This window comes from Grammomys surdaster, unplaced genomic scaffold, assembly GCF_004785775.1.
Source record: "Grammomys surdaster isolate TR1022 unplaced genomic scaffold, NIH_TR_1.0 262, whole genome shotgun sequence".
Lineage (NCBI taxonomy): Eukaryota > Metazoa > Chordata > Mammalia > Rodentia > Muridae > Grammomys > Grammomys surdaster.
This window is the reverse complement of record NW_021604703.1, coordinates 4,248,340-4,261,499: the sequence shown is the minus strand read 5'-3', so window position 1 is coordinate 4,261,499 and position 13,160 is coordinate 4,248,340. Positions and strand designations below refer to the sequence as shown.

Here is a 13,160-nt window from a genome sequence, read left to right as displayed (position 1 = left end):
CCAGCAATCACCCAAGTGACACACCGCTCTCTTGCAGGGCGAAAGCCTCAAGGGCGTTCATTCTGCTATAAAATGCCCCGCTGTCCCTTATCCCCACCACCACCACCTGCAAGCACGCGGGCCTCCTACATCCCTCCCCCATCCTCTTGCATCTATCTTCCGCTTCGTGTCACTTTCCCTTCCGGGTCAGGACCCCAGCGATTTCCAGTCTTGCGTACTGGGCTCCGAACTCGGTAGGGCCCCGCCCCCACCCCGTTGCCAGGGCATCGGGCTGCCCGGAGCGGGCAAGGTCGGCCAGGAGAGGAGGTGTGGTGTCCCGTGGCCGGCTGGGACTTCCACGCAGCCGGGCCGGCGGGACTACAGGATGGGCTGAGGCGGCGGCGGTTCTCAGGACGAGGTCGACAGCGCCGCGAGACGGGCCATTTGGGTTGGGGCTGCACAGACTGCGTGTTTGAGGAGGGGGCAGGACGGATGGGTGACTGTAGTGCTGAGGTGGGGGTCCCCACGCTTGGTGGACCGTGGCCTCTAACAAGAAACCCACAGTGTTTGTTGGTGGGACTTTTTAGCTTGGCTTCCATTGTTTCTGAAAGGGGACCTCATATTCTAAATCCTGTATTCTAAAAGAATGCCTGCATTAAATACGTATCAGACCTCCCTTTTATTTCTCAATCCCCAATCTACACAATCCTCAATCTACACAAAATGCTAGATTAATGAAGGACATCCTGCGTTCTGGTGAAAGTTGGAGCTTCTCAGACAACTTAAGAGTTCCCACGAACAGGCTCTGCTGTAGTCAGCACTTCTAGTTTTTTGTTCTTATATCCGAAAGTAGGGGGTTATCTCTATGCATTATCCAGTTTGTATAATTGAAAATGTGAACATTTAACATTTTCTTTCTTTATTTCTGTGAAGTAGAAGCCAGGCTTGAAAATGGAGATGTATGAAACCCTTGGAAAAGTGGGAGAGGGAAGTTACGGAACGGTCATGAAATGCAAACATAAGGATACTGGGCGGATAGTGGCCATTAAGATATTCTATGAGAAACCAGAAAAATCTGTCAACAAAATTGCAACGAGAGAAATAAAGTTTCTAAAGGTTTGCTTCTTTTGCCTTTTATTGTATATATTTTTATTCTTTTCCCATTGGGACCTATCTTGCTGTGCAGTCCAGGGTGTCTTGGAATGCTTCTTTTCCAGTGCTAAGATTTACAGGTCTACATTGAAACACCCCTCTTCTTTTGTCTTGATTATGTAAGTCAAAGAGAAATTGTTATGGGATAAAAATAAAACCTATGAAAGAATATTTCCATTAACAGATATACTAAGACCTGTCATAGAGAAACCCTCATTGTCTACAGTCTGTACTTGTTTATTGATATAAGATTTGTGTGCTTGTGTATAACAGAATTATGCTAATATTGTGAAATCATTCAAAACTATTCAAGTATAATACTTAATAAGGATGTGTGCTTTATACAAGGTATTGTGGAAAAAGCTAAGAGTAGAAAGAAGGAAAAAATGGTTTTTTTTGCCAGGTGTGATGGTGCACACCTTTAATTCCAGTACTTGGGAGGCAGACACAGGTGGATCTCTGAGTTCAAGGCCAGCCTGGTCTACAGAGTGAGTTCTAGGACAGCCAAGGCTGTTAGGCAGAGAAACCCTGTCTTGAAAAAAAAAAAAAAAGGTTTCTTAGTGGCATAACTATGCAGAAGGCTATATTAAAGTAATCCTGAATAAGAGTGGTTCATGCTGGGCCAGAGAGATGGCTCTCTGGTTAAAAGCACTTACTACTTACTCTTATAGAAGACTAGAGTCAGTTCCCAGCACCCCACATCAGCAGGTTCATAACTGCCTGTAACTCCAACACCCAGGGATCCTTCAGGGACACCTGCAGACATGTGCACACAATCACATATCCTCACAGGTTTTTTGTTCATTTGTTGTTTATCTAATGGTTAATATTATTAAATTCCACAGATTTCTGTTTGACGGGGAAGATTTTTTTGTTGTTTTGTTGTTTTTTGTTTGTTTGTTTTAAACAGAAGATAGGGTATGTACTTGTCCTTGAGTGATGTGCAGCATTTGGGTAGGATGGAGATACTACCGAGTTCCAGGTTAGGGGACAGCATTAATGTCAGAAAGACTCAAACAGGACAGAGCAAGAATAGAAAGACAAAGAACAGATACTTGTCTATGAATTTCCTGTATAGTATTAGAAAGAGGTGTGATTAGTGTAGTAAATTGGAAGCAGATTTTAAAATGTTTTAGGCTAAGAAGTCAAAACTTGGTTTGGGTGTTTGAGATGTTAGGTTGGTAGAGTGCTTGTCAAGCATGCCTGAAACCCCAGGTTTGAGCCCCAGTACCATATAAAACTGAGAGTATATAATCAATCCTGTTATCATCATTGGCTACATACTAAGTTCCAATCCAGCTTGGGATACATGACACCCTGTCTCAAAAGCACAAAAATGATTTTTTTAAAAAAAGAGATGGAGAGTGAAGATTTTAGTTAATACTTTAATTTAGCAGTGGTCTGTAGAATGTAATAAACTGAAAACTAAGGGAGTCTGATAAGAATTTAATTCAATAATGCTGCTAATATCAAGAGTGCATTTTTTTTTTAGAATTCAGCAGTGTAAATAGATACAAAGTTAAAATGATAGACTGCAGATAACATAGAAGAGTAAAGAAATATATAGGGAGGAGTCAGAGATGCCCTGAGTCCAGAGAACACTGTGGCTGATGTGAGTTGGAAGAGAGGTTGAGAAGTAGTTCAGTTTTGGAAATGTTGACTTGGAGGTGACAGGGATATGTAACTGAAGACTATTAGGCTTTTACAAACAGCAACAGTATCTGGGGAGTATCAAGGCATTGCAGGCGTGCTCGGTCTACTAGGCCACAGAGCTGAGGCAGTAAAAAGAATGTGAACTGATCTTGGGGAGTCCACAGCTAGAGACTGAAACTGGGGGAAAAAACCAAACAAACCTCAAAATACAAATTTTGTAGTCATTGGAATCAAGGTGCATTTGTTTCATACCTTGAGACTGAAGTCTAGGTGTTCTATATGTGATGAAGATCACAGCTACTCCTGACGGCTTTATCTGTACAAATGAAACGTTTTCCTTCTTTTTATCTATATTATAGACAGTATAGATAGATATAGATAATATACATATATATAATATAAATAATATTTATATAATATAAGTAATATAAATCAATTTGCTTCTAACTAGAATACTGTGCTAGCACCTGTAGACAGAACTGCTCCATTCTAGACTGTATGAAGGAAAAATGAAAAGCTAGTAAAGATGTTATAATTCTGTACTCTAAGAGACATCATTCCCTGCCTGATGAAATGAAACAACAGTGTCAGGAATCTGTTCTCCCTAAGTGAGAAATAAAATTAGGAGGTGATTAGGAGGCTAGGAGAGAAACAGAGGGAAAAAAGCCTCCAAATACAAATTTCTAGTCACTGGAATCTAGGTGCATTAAGGTTTCTTACCTTGAGACGGGAGTCTAGGTAAGCTGGGCATCCTGCCTCCACCTCTCTAGCACTGAGATTACACACAGCACCATGCCTGCTTTGGTTTGTTGTTGTTGTTTTTTGTTTGTTTTTTTGTTTTTTTTTTTTCAAGACAGGGTTTCTCTGTGTAGCCCTGGCTGTCCTGGAACTCACTCTGTAGACCAGGCTGGAACTCAAAATCCACCTGCCTCTGCCTCCCAAGTGCTGGGATTAAAGGCGTGTGCCACCACCACCTGGCTGCCTGCTTTGTTTTAATTTTTAAATTACATTTCTTGGTGTATGTTCATACACATCAGCAGTACACATGTAGATGACACAGGGTAACTTGCAAAAATTGGAAGGCTCTCAAGGGTTGAACTGAGGTTGTCAGGCTTGACAGCAAATGTTCCCCTTAAGCCATCTAGCCACCCAGTTTAATGTGGTGCTAAGGATCTAACCCAGCACTGTGTGCATGCTAGACAGCACTCTACCAGCTGAGTGACAGCTCCAGCCCCTGTGTAATAATTTTTATAAAACTAACCAAGAGTGATGAGAACACTGTGATAAACCTGAAAACATATTTTGTTGTTCTAAATGCACACAAATAACTTATTTGAGACAGGGTCTCACTGTGTATCCCTGGATGTTTTGGAATTTGCTATGTAAACTAGGCTGCCCTCAAACTCAACAGATCTGCCTGTCTCTGCCTACTGAGTGCTGAGATTAAAGGTATGTGGTACTGTGTCTGGTATATGCAAATTATTATTTTTTTGTTTTTGTTTTTTCGAGACAGGGTTTCTCTGTGTAGCCCTGGCTGTCCTGGAACTCACTCGGTAGACCAGGCTGGCCTTGAACTCAGAAATCCGCCTGCCTCTGCCTCCCAAGTGCTGGGATTAAAGGCGTGCGCCACCACCACCCAGCGCAAATTATTTTAAGACACTTTATTTGGTGGTTGTTTGTTTTTTAAGACAGGATCTCACTATGTAGCCCTTGGCTGCCCTGGAACTTCCTTTGTAGAACAGACTAACTGCTAACTTACAGAGAGAGAGAGAGAGATCTGCCTACCTCTGCCTCATGAGTGCTGGGATTAAAGACATGTGACACCATTAGCAAGACACTTAAACTACTCTCACTGACTGTATGGCCTGATCCAACTGCTTTCAATCTCTCCCTACATTTCTTCCTTTAAAACATCTTTAGATTTAAAATACTTTACTTTATGTGTCTGGGTGTCTTGCCTGCACATATGTCTTTGTACCATGTTCATGAGTGTTCACAGAAGACAGACGAGGATATCATATTCCCTGGAACTGGAGTTAGAGATGGCTCTGAGCCTGAGGGTTTAGACCAGAGCTCTAGGAAGTAGAGAGCTGACTCAGAGTTAAGAGCATTTGTTGTTCTTTGAGAAGACCTAGATTCAGTTTCTAGAACCCATAGGGTGAAATATGATTTTCTCTTCTGACATCAGCCTGGGCATCAGACTGAACCTGGTGTATGGACATATATGCAAGTGAAATAGTGAATTTTACACATAAAATAGTCAATAAATGTAAAAGAACTAGAGTCCTCTGGAGGAGTGGCCAGTGCTCAGAACTGTTGCTTTGTCTCTCCAGCCTCCTCCTCCTCCTTTACACAAAGTGTCACTGCATAGTCCAGACTAGCCTGAAACTCACTGTGTAGCCCAGGCTAGATCAAACTCTTCCTCATTCTGCCTCAGCTTCTGGAATCCTAGGATTCCAGGCATATGCCACCACTCACGACTTTCCAATCTAACATAATCTAGTAAGAGATTTCTTACATTTGTTAATATTCTTAACCTAAAATGATTGCCCAAACAACTCAATTTTAACTAAATTTTAGAATCTCATTAAACAACCAATAGAACAGTTAGAATATCTGTGGAAATGTTGTCTAGTAATAGAGAAAAATATAATCAAGTACATTTAAAGTGAACTTGTCTGCTGTTTCTTTGTGTAGCCCTGGCTGTCCTGGAAACTCGTTTTGTTCGCCAGGCTGGCCTCAAACTCAAAGCTCTGCCTGCCTCTGCCTCACAATCTCTGGGATCAAATGCTACCACCCCTGGCTCCCTACTGGCTCAACTGTTTCATTTTTAAAGACTAAGAGCTGGAAATGTGGCTTTCGTGTTAGGAGCACTTGTTCTTGTAGAAGACCTGGATTCAATTCCCAGCACCCATATGGTAGCTCACAACCATTTGTAACTCCAGTTCCAAAGGTAGGCACCAGGCATGCACACATAACACAGACATATGCAGGGCAGACAGGAAGCCAATCGTTTGCCCGAGGTGGGCCATTCATGTGGTTTTCCAGGGTCTTCACCCTTCACTGTCTCCTCTGCTGTCAGGGTTTCAGTGCCGAGCATCACACTGGGGCTTCTTGCTAAACACAGAAACTAAGAGCAAAAAGAAGGAAGGAATCTGGCATTGTATTTTGGCACAGTTTTCTACTAGTCATATTTCAAGGATTTTAGTCTCTGTTGGCCACAAGAAAGTAGAAAACTTGACATTGTGCCACTGGAATAAAAGCAATATGAAAAATTACAGTTTGCTAATGAGACTAATACTAAAATACACCCATTTTTATCCAAGTTAGTAAATATTTTTTTTATTTACTAAAATGGTTAAATATTTCAGAATTTATTGTAGTAAGGATAATAGATTGAAAAATAGAATAAACTACAAAAAATATTAAGCTTCATTTGTTTACTATGCAGATACATAGCAATTTTTTGACATTTTAAAATTATTTGTGTATATGTTTATGTGGAATATATGTGTACATGCTTAGGCGTACATGAGTATCTGGAGGTCAGAGATCAATAATGGCTGTCTGCCTCTTATCACTCTTTCTTACTTTTTTTTTTTTTAAATAGAATCTCACTAAATCTGGAGCTCACTGACTGAGCTATGCTGGCTGAGCAGTGAGCCACCCTTCCATCTACCCATCTCCATCCACCCTTTTCAGTGCTAGTTACAGGTGCCCACTGCCATGACTGGCTTACCTGCACTTACAAGTACTTTTTCCACTAAGCCATCTTTTCAACTCCTTAAAATTTTTAACCATGTTCATACCAGTACAAAAAGGATTTTTTTGTTTTTAAAATTAATTTTTGATTGTATGAAATGAGGGTCTCACTGTGTTGTCCAGGCTGACCTCAGATTCATCTTCCTGTTTCAGTTTCCCAAGAAGCTGAAACAAAGGGTGTTTTGTTGTTTAGTAGAATTGTAGTATAGACAATGAATAAAAAACCATACATGTATATCTGTGTCATTTCTATGTCATTTCACATGTTTGCAGGTATTTTAAACATTTTGATACTCTTTTTATTATCAAGTAGATTCATAAATGACCCCTAGAACTTATAGCTTATCCTCTGGAGTTTAAGACCAAAAGTTGAATAAGTTGTGTAAAAATATAGTAATCTTTACGATGTTGAAGTCCATGCTTGGGACTGAGAATTGCTCAGTGGTTAGAGCCCTTGTTCTTACAGAAGTTCCAGGTTTGTTCCCAGAACCCACATGGTGGTTCACCACCAGCCTTGAGTCCAGTTCCAGGAGATCTAACTTCACCCTCTTCTGATCTCTGGAGGCGCCAGGCATACACATGGTGTGCATTCATAGATGCAGACCAACACTTATACATGAAGCATCTAAAAGGCCATGAAGCATGAGGACCTCAGTGGCTAGGTCCAGCTCAGCTCAGCATGGGAGATGGTCCCAAGTTCAGTTTCCAGAACACAAAATAACTGCACATTGAGTGTGGTGGCTCATGTTTCAAATCCCAGCACTCCAGAGGATGAGACAGAAAGGTTGTGTATTCTGGGATAGGGGATACATAGCAAGCCCTTGTCTCTAAAAATAAAAACAACTACAATAGCCAACATGAAACAAGGTGCATTTTACTTTATTATTAGTTTTTGTTTTGTTTGAGCCTGGGTGTCTCAATGTAGCTCTGCCTAGCCTGGAACTCCCTTTGTCCACCAGGTTGGCATTGAACTCCTGGAGATTGGCCTGCCTCTGCCTCTCAAGTGCTGGGATTCAAAGCCCATGCCACCATGCCCAACTCATAAAGTCCTTTTAAATGTCATGTGTTAAGTACAAACCAAATTAAAATAAAGCAAGACATTTCTCATTGCATTGTGGTACACTAGTTCTAAATTATTGTAATAAGCAATCAGATGGCAACATCTCACCTTTTTCTATGGAGAGCAAGAAGTCACAGTAATTTTTACACATTAAAAATGTGCCAAACCAGTTGAGACATTCTATTGAAAGAAAAGAAACTGAAACTGGTTTTGTTTCATTTCAAAATCATATAGGTGTTTGTATGAATTACTATTTGAAACAATTTTATTTAAAAGTCTTGTTTCTTTTGTCAATAGCAATTTCGGCATGAAAACCTGGTCAATCTGATTGAAGTTTTTAGACAAAAAAAGAAAATTCACTTGGTATTTGAATTTATTGACCACACAGTCTTAGATGAGCTACAGCACTACTGTCACGGACTAGAGAGTAAGCGGCTGAGAAAGTACCTGTTCCAGATCCTTCGAGCAATTGAGTACCTGCACAATAATAATGTAAGTGCTTCAGAGTGAGCCCCGCTGGGGCCAGGGTGACTCTCGAGTGCCCTTGGAATAGTTCTGTTTTGATGAAGGCTGTTAACAGTTTTCTATGTATAATACTAATAGGCATCCTAATAAATAAGGAGGTGGGTATTGCCTCAGTTTATTTGCAGAACCCAAAAGCATTTGTTGAGTACTTGGTAATTGTCATTATAAGGTAGATTGAGTCTGAGGTGTGGCTAGTTTCACATGAGCTGTGACCAGAATACTGAGAGAATAACGTAAAGGGAAGAATTATTTGTTTTGTCTCATGATTTTAGAGGTTTCGGCCCATAATTCTCTTGGAGCATCATGGCTGCAGGAGCACAGGACAGTATGCTTGTCTCATGGTTTACAAGGAAAAGAAAGAGAAAGGGTCCCAGACAGGGTATGTTCTCTCAAGGACATGGCCCACTTCCTCTAGCTAGACACCCATCTAAAGTTTTCTGAGCCTCCTCTGACAGCAGCAGCAGTGGGGATGTACCTTCAGTGAGCCTTTTTTAGAGAACATTTCATATCCAACCACTGGCAGAGACCGAAAGTAGTTTGGTTTAAAGGAATTGCCAGTAAACTAAGGATCATCTCTGAGAAAATGCATGACAAGATTGAAAGTCAGAGCTGTGCTTCCATGGAAGTGTTCTTAAATGGAGAGAGGTTTAGAGTCAGGAGGTGAATGGTAGGCCAGGGAATGGCAAGTTGGTGGATGATGTTTTTAGGGGAAGAAGGCAGACCAAAGTGTCCGCCACTCAACCTAAAAAAAAAAGTCAAGGAGAAAAACACCTAACTTCTGATTCTTAGCACTGACTTCAGTGGTATTTAAGTAATAATGTAGCTCAGTAGTTTCTGTTTTGTTTTTTAAGTAGTCTCTCTACTTTTGGCTCTTCCAAAACCTGCTGTATAGACCAGGCTCGCCTTGAACTCACAGAGTTCCTTCTGCCTCTGCTCCTGAGTGTTAAGATTAAAACCATATGCTACCAAGCTTGTCTAGCTCAGTAGTTTTGTTTGTTTGTTTGTTTTTGTGATACTTTTTCAGATGGCTGTACTCTCTGGAAAACTACATGTAATCGGGAAATAGCAATAAATTATATATGTAGAAAATGCGTAGTAAAATCCTCAAAACTAGTTTTGCTTTATTATTTATTTATTTTTGTTTTTTGAATCAGTTTCTCTGTGTATGTAGTCCTGGCTCTGCTGGAACTCAAGGTCAGGCTGGCCTTTAATTCAGAGCTCCACTTGCCTCTGCCTCCTGAATGCTGGGGTTTAGGTGTGTAACATGTATGGATGAGACTCACTAGTTTTACACTAGTACCATATGCTAACGAAAAGGGAATGAACAAGATGATGCAAAGGCTGTCCAGCAAGTACAGTGTAGGCTTCTTGGGACATAGGTACTGAGTTACTGAGTGCTCTGTTTCTGGATTTGGAGCCTTTTTTTTTTTTTTTTTTGCCCCTAAGTTTTTGTTGAAAACGGGATATTTAAAATAATGTGGCAATTATAAAAGTCAGTTTTCTGTCTGTCTCTCTGTTCTTGTCTCTCAGAGCCAGGCAGCCAGTAACTAACTGAATGCTGAGCGCTGCTCTGTAGTGTGGATACTGTATACACTGGCTGGCAGGTGGTTCCTTTATATCTAGTTCTGGCTTTACCAACACTGCTGGCAGCAGCTCTGTTCTAGTTACTTTGGTGGTTGCTACTGGTCTTAAAGAGACTAACAAGCTGTTTTCCAAGAGACAGGATTATGTTTTATTTTATGCTAGAGCTGGGACCCAGGGTTTTGTGCATGTTCAGTTAGGGCTGTACTACTGAGGTGCATACCCAACCCTGTGACCATCGCTTTTATTGTAGCTATTGTAGCAATGGCATGACATCATTTTTGAGATAGGTGAAGTACACTGTCTTTATTCACAGATAACTTGTTCATTTGCATAGAAAATTCTCACAGATCAATTTTCTAATTGTAGGATACAAGATGAACATCCCTAAGTCTATTGTTTTTCTATACATTAGCAACAAGTAATCAGAAATTAGAATTTCTAGATACAATGTATGGGCTGGTAGAGTGGCTTAATTGGTAGAGTGCTTGCATGTAGCTCTGGGTTTGATCCTCAGCACCACATAAAATTGAATGTGGTAGCACACCCCTGAAATCCCAGCACTTGGGAGGTAGAGGCGGGAGAATCAGAAATTCAACATCAACTTTAGGTACATAATGGATGGAATACATGAAACTCTGCCTAAAATAAAATAAAATGCCACTTATAACATCAAAATAGTCTATAACCTAAGAAAAACTTGGCAAAGGGTGTATAAGATCTATACACTGAAAAGTAAATGTTGCTGAGAAATACTAATAATACTAATAATTAATAATAAAATACCATTTTTCATAGAGTGTCAATGTGACAATGACAGGCCAAAACTTCTAAAGTCTGTGACCCACACTCAAAAGTGAACTCCTCAAGATAGACTAAAGACTAACACTAAAAGAGAGGGAAACAGCTCCATGACCCTGGTGGGACAAAGGTGCATGGTGGTTGGTTCTTTGTTTCTCTCTTTTGTGTGTGACGTGAACCCAAAGCACTTAGAGTAAAAGCAAAGTAAACAAACAAGATGAGACCAAGCTGAAAAGCTTCTGCATAGCCAAGGGGAAAACGGACAGTATATTTCCGATAGTAGGAAGTTCAAAAAAAAAGAAACAGCTTTACAAAATGGGAGAAAATTGAAAACCAAAAAAGAACTCAAAAAACTCAACTGTAAACAAACAGTATGCTTTATTTATTTATTTATTTATTTATTTATTGGTTTTTTTTTTTGAGACAGGGTTTCTCTGTGTAGTCCTGGCTGTCCTAGAACTCATTCTGTAGACCAGGCTGGCCTCTAACTCAGAAATCCACCTGCCTCTGCCTCCCAAGTGCTGGGATTAAAGACGTGCACCACCACCACCCGGCAAATATTATTTATTTATTTTTTTATATGAGTACACTGTAATAACTGTCTTTAGACACATACCAGAAGAGTGTGCATCAGATCCCATTACAGATGGTTGTGAGCCACTATGTGGTTGCTGGGAATTGAACTCAGGACCTCTGGAAGAGCAGTCACTGCTCTTAACCACTGAGGCATCTCTCCAGCCTCAACAGTATGCTTTAAAACAGCAAAGGAAACCATATTTTTAAGAAGTAGATCATATATGTGAATGAAGGTAGACAGGTATATGAAAAAATGCTCAAAGTCTGCCATCAAAGAAGTTTAAATTAAAAACAATAATGGAAGTCACTGCTTGGATGGCCAGTTCAAAGCTAGGATTTAGACTTGTAGAGCAAAGGAAACCTTTGCTGAGTGCTGGTGGGAGTGGAAAGTACATGGACTCTATGGGCAGCAGTATTCAGTGTCCACAGTGACAGAAAGCTGGAACTCATGGGTGACGCAGCAGTCTCCCTACTGGGTGTGTATCAAAAGGAAACAGTGTCAGCTTGTCTGAGACACCTGCAGGCTTACATTCACGGCAGCAGCATTCAGAGTGCAAAGCACAGCATTAATCTAAGTATCCAGCCTCAGATGAATGGTACAGAGAATACAGTGAAAATAAAAATGTGGGGCTGGTGAGATGGCTCAGTGGTTAAGAGCACTGACTGCTCTTCCAGAGGTCATGAGTTCAAATCCCAGCAACCACATGGTGGCTCACAACCATCTGTAATGATATCTGATACCCTCTTGTGGGGTGTCTGAAGACAGCTACAGTGTACTTACATATAATAAATAAATAAAAAATTAAAAAAAAAAAAAAAAAGAAAATAAAAATGTGATGTATTTACAATACTGAGGCTTGACAGCAGGAATATTACCATCTGTGACAACATGGACAAGTTGAAGATATTATGTCACATGTACCAAATTTCAGATTAGGAGTAAATTCAAAAGATTTTTCTTGGGTTTATTATTCATTTTTTACTTAATTCATTAATTCATCTATTTTTGATTTTTTTGAAACAGGGTTTCTGTGTAGCCCTTGCTGTCCTGGAACTCATTCCATGGGCCAGGCTGGCTTCAAACTCATAGATGAGTTCTGTCTCTGCCTCCCAAGTGTGGGGATTAAAGGTGTAAATCTGTAAAAGTTACTTCTATTCACCTAAAGAAATTATTCTCTCCAAGGCTTGCTTACTCAGTCTGCTAACCTAGACCTAGAATGTTTTCAGCCTCTGAAACTTGTTGTTGCTCACCCTTTCTAGTTCTTTCTGATCTCTGGCTGGCTGGTTCAACTCAGCTGTTCTGCTCAAACTCCTCTCCAAGCTGACTGATTCAGTCTGGCTTCGTTCACTGGCTCTAACTGTTTGCTCTGCTTGGCCTCATATTAACTTTGGCAATATGTTCTAATATTCTAGCTCCTTCTCATTCTCTAGGTTGTTCTGTCTTCACCTGTGTCTAGTCTGTTCTCTCTTGAATCTGTCTCTGTGAAACTTCCCGAAGAAACCTGCTTTCTCTTCTCTCTCTGTGTTGATCTCTCCTCAATAGCCTCTTTTTACTCTGTTCTCCTGAGAGGTGGGTGTATCCTGTTCTGTCAAATCTTTCTCTGATTCCTCACTTTGTCTGCCACTCAATTAGACATCACTGTCAAACTTGGGTGATTCCTACCAGTGTGATCAAGTATCCTGCCACATACACCACCAGGACCTGGCTCAAAAGATTATCTTTGCAATGCTGTAACTATAGTTAGTGACTATTGTGTTATTTTAAAATCTCTGAGAGTTCATTTTAAATCCTTTTTGTAAAAATGACAAACGGTAAGAGAGTCATTCCTTGGTGAGTTTTTTGTTGTTGTTGGTGGTGGTGTGTGTGTGTGTGTGTGTGTGTGTGTGTGTATTGAGGCAGGATCTTTCTGTCTGGTTGTCTTGGAATTCACTATGTAGACCAGGCTGGCCTCAAACTCACAGCCATTTTCCTGTCTCAGCCTCCCAAGTGCTGAGATTAAAGTCTTGTGCTACCACACCCAGCCTCGAAGTATTTTAATAAAAACATTTAATGAAATGTATGCAATTATAT

General features: G+C 40.4%; 1 protein-coding gene across 1 annotated transcript in view; it reads left to right on the top strand.

Annotated features, from left to right (window-relative positions):
• Positions 1 to 200: 200 nt before the first annotated feature.
• Positions 201 to 13,160, top strand: part of Cdkl3 (cyclin dependent kinase like 3) — a 33,329-nt gene continuing 20,369 nt past the window's right edge. The window contains exons 1-3 of the mRNA XM_028775925.1: positions 201 to 492; positions 916 to 1,095; positions 7,904 to 8,098. Of these exons, the coding sequence (XP_028631758.1) occupies positions 472 to 492; positions 916 to 1,095; positions 7,904 to 8,098 (396 nt within the window). The 5' untranslated portion in view covers positions 201 to 471. The remainder of the gene's footprint in view (positions 493 to 915; positions 1,096 to 7,903; positions 8,099 to 13,160) is intronic.